Source organism: Impatiens glandulifera, chromosome 2, assembly GCF_907164915.1.
Source record: "Impatiens glandulifera chromosome 2, dImpGla2.1, whole genome shotgun sequence".
NCBI classification, from domain to species: Eukaryota; Viridiplantae; Streptophyta; class Magnoliopsida; order Ericales; family Balsaminaceae; genus Impatiens; species Impatiens glandulifera.
Genome location: NC_061863.1, coordinates 12527579 through 12535297, shown reverse-complemented (window position 1 = coordinate 12535297; position 7719 = coordinate 12527579). Strand labels below are relative to the sequence as shown.

Genomic DNA, 7719 nt, shown 5'->3' with positions numbered 1-7719 from the left:
TCGTTATGATAATGACATTGTGAATAATCTTTAACGACCTACTTTCGTTGTTAAAATTTTTTCAAATATAGGGACAAAGACCCATCTTCCAAGTCTCGCATTTTTAGTCCTCCGATCTATACCTCCTAATAGTCACTAACGGTTTCCGACATAACCGATTGTATTCCAGTCAAATTTCACAAAAAACTTCTAATACTTGCAACAATATGACAATCTAAAAAAATAGAAGTCGACGTCTCAACCTTTTTGTAACACATACGACAACGATTCACAATAAACATGTCTTTTTCATATATCTATCGTTAGAATAAAAAAAATAATCTTACTATGGACTTGTCTATTATGTCGATAATAAAATAATCATAATATTTAATCTTTAAAAATAACATAACATTTTCACTAGATGATATATATATATATATATATATATATATATATATATATATATATATATATATATATATATATATATATATATATATATATATATATATATATATATATATATATATAATTATAATGTGTGTTTTTTCTCAGCTTAATAATTAAGCAAAACATTGGATAAATTAAGCAAATAGTGCAATAATAACTTTATCTTGGATGCTAAGGTATATATATAGCTAGCTTCCATATGACTGTGAATGTGATACACCAACAAATTTGCAAGAATATATAAAATAAAAATGATTATAATCTTAAATATATCAATCGAAAATAAAACTTGCCATTAGTTTTTGCTGGGGACATATGAGGGGAATGTGATAATTTAAATTGTTAGTCAAATAAATAAATATAGAATATATACATATTAATAATTTGAAAGGTTGATGAAAATAAATTCAGGTGACAATATAAATTAAAATGCAGATAAATTTTTATTTTAAATGTCATTGAGTTGTTTTATATTCTCAAAAATAATTTTGTCTCTATTAAGAAATTTTAATAAAATTAAATTAAATATATCATATTCTTATAATTACAGTTAAATAGTCTTTTTAAATTATTTGATGAGTATAATATTGTAAATTAAAAACTCACTAATGACAAAAATATCACTTAAAAGATTAAAGTTTAAGGGAGAAATGAGCTAGAAGACTCACCAAATCTAGAAGTGCTCTATCATTATTCTTTCATTATTGAGGACCTTTATTTGGTTATATGCAATTTGGAGGAAAATTCACTTGAATGAGAAATAGATGAAATATGGTTAGTCGTACTGAGACATTTATACAAATAATCTACTACAAACTCATAATTTAGTGGTATAACGTAAAAAATTATGTGTTCAAGGTCATGAGTTCGAGTCTATTTAGCCGGATCATTTAAAAAAAATCAAGTTAGATAAATGTTTAACTTTTATTCTTCTTCCTTTATTATTTTTGTTTTCGATTATTTCAATGCAAGTATTATAGTTCTTGTAATGCTAGATTTTGTGTTTAAACTATTTTTTTATTTTTATTTTTTCAATACTATTTATTTTCAAAAAAAAGATGTTAAAGTTACCCAATCATTGTTCTATGGATTGATAGCAAATCTGCTGATTGGTAAATTTCAGCTAAATATATTACTTTCATTACCCGAAAAAAAAGTAGGTAAATTTCATATTTTAATAAAAAATAAAAAAATCTTTAAAGTGTGTTTTTTTTATTTATTAAAGCGATCATTATTATTATTATTATTATTTATTATTCATCATGATTGTTTTTCAATCAAAGAAAAACCCTTTCTAGTACCTGCCTACCTGTTCACCTTTTATTCATATCTAGCTGTCAAATAATTTTTTTGGTAAATATAAAAAATTATATTAAAATTGTAAAGTTTACATTTAAATCCTTAAGAAAGCAAAAATGGTCCCCCAACTCCTCCCCACTAAGCACAATCACCATGCATCTTAAAAGCCAAAGCAAACCAACTTTAATTCCACTTATTGAGTTCTCTACTTTTTTTTTTTCCTTCAAAATACAATTCAATTCACATAGATGAGATGTATAAATTAAGAGAAAATCCAGATAAAATAGAATAAAAAATAGTTATTTTAAATCATTATCTTGCAATTAAAGTTAGATCTTAATATCCAATCATTTTAGTTGATCAATTTAAACAAAAGTAATATTTTAAAAATTGAACCATCAAACATTACAATTTACAATTTAAAGGGAATCTACTAAGGTGTTGTCATGGCACAAAATAAGAATGTACACATTTTAGATGAAGCACATGATATAAAGGGTTAACCTTAATTTTAATAACAACTTTGATGATGCATTTCCTCTTAAGAACATTTTGCTATATATTTTAATAACAACTTTGATGATGCATTTCCTCTTAAGAACATTTTTCTATATAATTTATTCTCCAACACAAGGTGAAACTATTATTATAACCCTCTACGATTATAACTTAATTGCTCAAAAAATAATATTTAAAAGACAAAATCACGAATTTGATTATCATTTAAAATGACTTATATTAAAGTTGGAGTCATAAAGATGAATATAATCTTAATGCTATACTAAACCTTATATCATCAATTCTAAACTTTACTCTAAATTTTAATGTATATTAAATAATTGGTATTGATCAGAGATTGCATGGGATCGATGATGAAGTTACATTCTTCGTCTTGTTTTATTTCAAAAAATTTTACCCGTTTTATTATATAACACAGTTTATACTATATATTGTTGATTAATTATAATTAGTTAAATCGTATCAAAATTACCTCAAACAAGACAATCTCAAACGACCGTTATGAATTATTCACAATATAACATTATATGAGGTTTGATGTAAAAAACCGATAGATTCAGTGGGAGAGCTTATTGCCCTTTTGAAAAATCTCTACATACGTTAATTTTGTAATATTTATGTAATTTTTCTTCACAAATATAATGTTTTATCGTTATACTTAAACGACTATGCATTTCATACCACCATTCACGTCAATTGTGCTTTCTCAGGAAAATGGAAATTTTTACGATCGTTGTACTTGACCCCCGAATTCGTTAGACGTGGAGATGGATTTTTTAGGGGTGACTCTGAATCACTCGCCTTCGATTTACCTTGTATGGAGTAAAAAAAGGGACCCTCAAAACCAATTCGGACGGAAGGAGCCAACGGGGGCGTGTTACACGATACATTTAAAAAAAAAAATGTTTAAGGAATTAGAATCTTCTCTTTCACAAGTGAGAAACCTTATTCCTAGTCACATGAGATCAACATTTAAAAACAAATAAAAAAAAGGAATGACTTGTAAGACAAAAAGTATTCGAGATTAAAAACATAATAATAAACAAGATCCAACAACCAAAGCTTAGTATGAACTCAAACTGAAAAACCTTGACTTTTCCAAACTCTATCACCTCTCATTTAAACCAGAGAGATCTTTCTCTTCTTCTCATTCTTCTCTCTTCTCCCATTTCAACTTCTCTTCTTCTTCTTCTTCAAAACATGCCTAAACCAAACCTCCATAGCCAATCCCATCAAACAATTCTTCTTCTTCTTCTTCTTCTATTCTTCTTCTCACTCTGCATTTCATCATCCCCTGTTTCTCAACAATTCCGTGAAGCACCCGAATTCTACAACTCGCCGGAATGTCCTTCCCTATCCCCATCCTCCGCCGCCGACAACACCCATCTCTGCTCCGACAACGCCGTTCACGTAGCAATGACCCTCGATTTCACCTACATTCGAGGATCAATGGCTGCCATCCTCTCAATTCTCCAACACTCTTCCTGCCCACAAAACGTAATCTTCCATTTCGTCGCAGCTTCAAACATAACCCAACTCAAATCATCAATCTCCACCTCCTTCCCCTACCTTAAATTCAAGATCTACCCTTTCAATTCCGCCGCCGTCGCCGGACTAATCTCAACCTCAATCCGATCTGCTCTAGATAGTCCACTCAATTACGCAAGAAGTTACCTTGCAAATATCCTCAAACCATGCGTACGTAAAGTCGTGTACCTAGATTCCGATCTAATTCTCGCCGACGATATTTCAAAACTCGCCGCCACACCTCTCCGGCAAGGAGTTGTTCTCGCCGCCCCTGAATACTGTAACGCAAATTTCACTTCTTATTTTACATCTACATTTTGGTCGAATCCTTCTCTATCTTTAACTTTCGTGGATCGTAAAGCTTGTTACTTTAACACCGGCGTGATGGTGATTGATCTTGATAAATGGAGAATGGGGAATTATGTAAAGAAGATTGAAGAATGGATGATGATTCAGAAAAGAATGAGAATTTATGAACTGGGTTCTTTACCACCGTTTTTGTTAGTGTTCGCCGGAAAAATTGCTCCGGTGAATCATCGGTGGAATCAACATGGGCTTGGAGGTGATAATTTCAGGGGACTTTGCCGTGATTTGCATCCGGGTCCGGTGAGTTTACTTCATTGGAGTGGAAAAGGGAAACCATGGGTTAGACTTGATGCTAATCGGCCATGTCCACTTGATGCTTTATGGGCACCTTATGATTTACTAAAACCGCAATTTTTGCTGGATTCTTGAAGAAGATGAAGATTTGAACTTTTTTGAAATTGATAATTGAAGAAGGTAAAATGATTCTCTGAATGTAGAGAGGATTAAAGAGAGCTTCATCATCAAAACTTCAAGATGTTCATCATGAGGATGGTGATTGAGGGAGAGAGACTATATACTATAAAGGGTTGATTTTGATTTTGATTTCTTTGTAAATTCCATTACCCAATTTCTATGATCTAATTAATAATCACAATAAATGTTATGAAGAATTTTGAAGAATATGAGTTTAATTAATTAGTACATATTTTAATGTTATTCTTTATTAGATAATTATTTTATAATAGTTATATATTTATGTGCTTTATTTTTATTAATTATATGATCTATTAGGTTAGATTAAGTAATAAAAAAATTATTTAAGAAATTAAATGTCACATTGTTGATTTTTACTTAAAAAAAACTTAAGCTAAGATTGAGAGTTCATGCTAGTTTCTTGTTATAATTTAAGTGGATGTGTTAAGTTTTTAAGAGATTTTGTTTGTTCACGATTTTTTGTGTTATCTTTATTAAAATAAAAAATTTGGGAGATAATTTTATTTTAATAATATAAAATAATTAATATTATTAAAAAAAATGACTTTGTTAAAGAACACAAACAAACAATTAGGTGTAGCACTAGTTATTTAATAGGTTATTTAAAAATATGTTTATTTATTGAATAACTAAAATGACAAAGGATTTAAACTATAATAATTATCACACTAAAGTTTTAAGTTTATTGTTTATTGAAAATACTTGAATAAACTCATTTTTAATTCAAAATAATACTTTGAGTAAGTAGTATTTGTAGCATTTTTATAAATTAATTGAGATGCACAAAAACTTACATGTAAATGGTATTAATTTAAAATATAGTTTTTCTTTATTTGCTTAAAGATATAAAAAAAAAGTATATTAACTTCTTACTTATTAGTTTGATATTAACTCTCATAATTAAATGGTTAAAATATTTTTATCTATTCACTCATACTTTTTACTTATTATTACTTATACATTTATAATGAAAAATAGTGCTAATGAATGATTTTTTTAGAATCAATATATTTAAATTAATATAAAAAACATCAATATCACTTGATGTATAATAAAGAAATTAGTTTATATTTATATAACATCACATGGAATGTTTTTTTTATTTATACTATTAATTTAATGGATGTAATAATACTTGTATATTTATATTGAAAATAAAAAGGAAAGTGAGAAAAAGAAGTTGGCAATGGAGTTGGAATGGACAGCACAAGGCTAATATTCGAATAATTGAAAAAATAAATATCTAGTGACAGCTGTTTTTGGCTGTGCATTATAAATATTTTCCTTCGAATAATTTTTAGGAATTTATAATATTTCATATATTTGTACTATATTTAGTAAAAATCTTACTTTATATTTTACGCGTAACTTATTTTTTTGTCAAAATTAATTTTCAGTTGGACTCACTTTAAATAGCCAAATCCATCTATATGTTGAAAACACTTGTCTTCAATTTATTTTATCTATTTGGATTTGAATCAAAATATAAAAATGTTGTATTAAATGAAAAAAAATGATGATTTCTATCTACTATTTAATTCCATTTAAACTGTCCACATTATTAAAAATATATTTAATTTGTCAGTTAATATTTTTTATATAATAAAATGATATATCATAGTTTGTTTATTTTAAATTTAATTCGCACTCAATATATATATATATATATTAATTTTGATTGTTTAGTATTTATTATAATAAAAAAACTATGTTAATGTTTTGATAGTTTATTTTATTTGAATATGAATTATTATTATATATAATCAGATATTTTAAAAATAATTAAACTGATGATACATCAAATTTGTCATAAAAATCCTAATATATAAGAGTATAGCTGATTAATATGATCAAATTTAAATTTATTTTAAAAATTGATTCAATCCGTTTCAAGTTCATTTTATTACTGTATAAATTTTTTTTTCAAAACAAAATTTATATATTTTTAAAATTTTGAATTTTCCCAATAAATTTGTTGAAAATTGTAAGGAATATAACTATAATAAGACAAATAGAATTGTTGTGACATCAATTAAAGCCTAAAAGTTGTAAATAAAAATAAAAATAAAAATAAAAATAAAATCATATAGAGATGCTGTCACATTTATATGCAGAAGAAAATAAATTTGGTAGAGGTGTCTTGTCGGTGGTCAACAATAGACCGGAAGGAGGGAAGAAATATATTTTTGAATTTGAACATGTAACAAAATTAAATATTATATATATATATATATAATTAAAAACAAAAATTAATACTTATTAAGTCTCAATTTATATATATATATATTATAATGCCCAAAACAAAATGATAAAATTTGATCTTTAAAGTAAACCTTAGAAATGAGAATAAAATAAAAAATGTGAAATATCTAACATAAAAACTACACTCCTAAAAAAAAAAAACATTAATTTATCTTCTCTAAATTAGCTTAATTAATATTTTCATCTTTGTATTTCTTCTTATTCCAAAGTTTGGTTTCACTCAATTTCGGGTTTTAACAACGTTGGTTTGAAATCAAAACTAATCGTGTAAATAATAATGTAAAAAATCAAATGTTCAATACAAAAGTTAAAAAAGAAGAGAAAATTTGAAAATATTAAATCAAACAATCAACAATCAACAACCAAAACAAAAAGTGAAGGAAAAATCAACTATACAATGGATGATATTCACCACATCCATTCTTATTTCACTACACTGCATGAATATATGTGTTAGACTTTCCTCACAAAATTACAAACCGGTTTGAGAGAAAAGTCTTAATACATATTCATGCAATGCCAAATTTCATCTTAATTATATATATGTTTCCACTTGTAAAGCTTTTAAAATCAAATTTATATCAATGACTGACTTTTGTCCCAAAAAAATCAATGTTTCAAACAATTGGTGTAGTTTGATTCTTATCTCATTTATGAGAATGTACTTGTATTGTTTTGACATGTTTTCTTTCAATAATTTGATTTTTCTCATAATGTTTTCTTAGCATTGATGTTATATATCTTGCCTTCTTAATTCTTGTAAGTTTGTAATTTATTGTATTTGATACTATGATAGGTCTCAAGTGATTTGATTTGTGTTCCCATTATTAGTTTTTAATGAAATTGTTCATTAGAAACTGAAATTATCAATATTTAACT

The 7719-nt window shown here is 26.3% G+C and overlaps 1 protein-coding gene across 1 annotated transcript; it reads left to right on the top strand.

Moving 5' to 3' along the window:
• Window positions 1–3355: 3355 nt before the first annotated feature.
• LOC124928048 (probable galacturonosyltransferase-like 1) lies at window positions 3356–4754 on the top strand. Its single transcript, XM_047468579.1, has one exon. It carries the CDS (start codon window positions 3451–3453, stop codon window positions 4510–4512), a length of 1062 nt encoding a protein of 353 aa, XP_047324535.1. The 5' UTR covers window positions 3356–3450; the 3' UTR covers window positions 4513–4754.
• Window positions 4755–7719: the final 2965 nt, after the last annotated feature.

Bases quoted from the DNA above. Each gene is read 5' to 3' on its own strand.
- LOC124928048 (XM_047468579.1), top strand. From the start codon at position 3,451: ATGCCTAAACCAAACCTCCATAGCCAATCCCATCAAACAATTCTTCTT.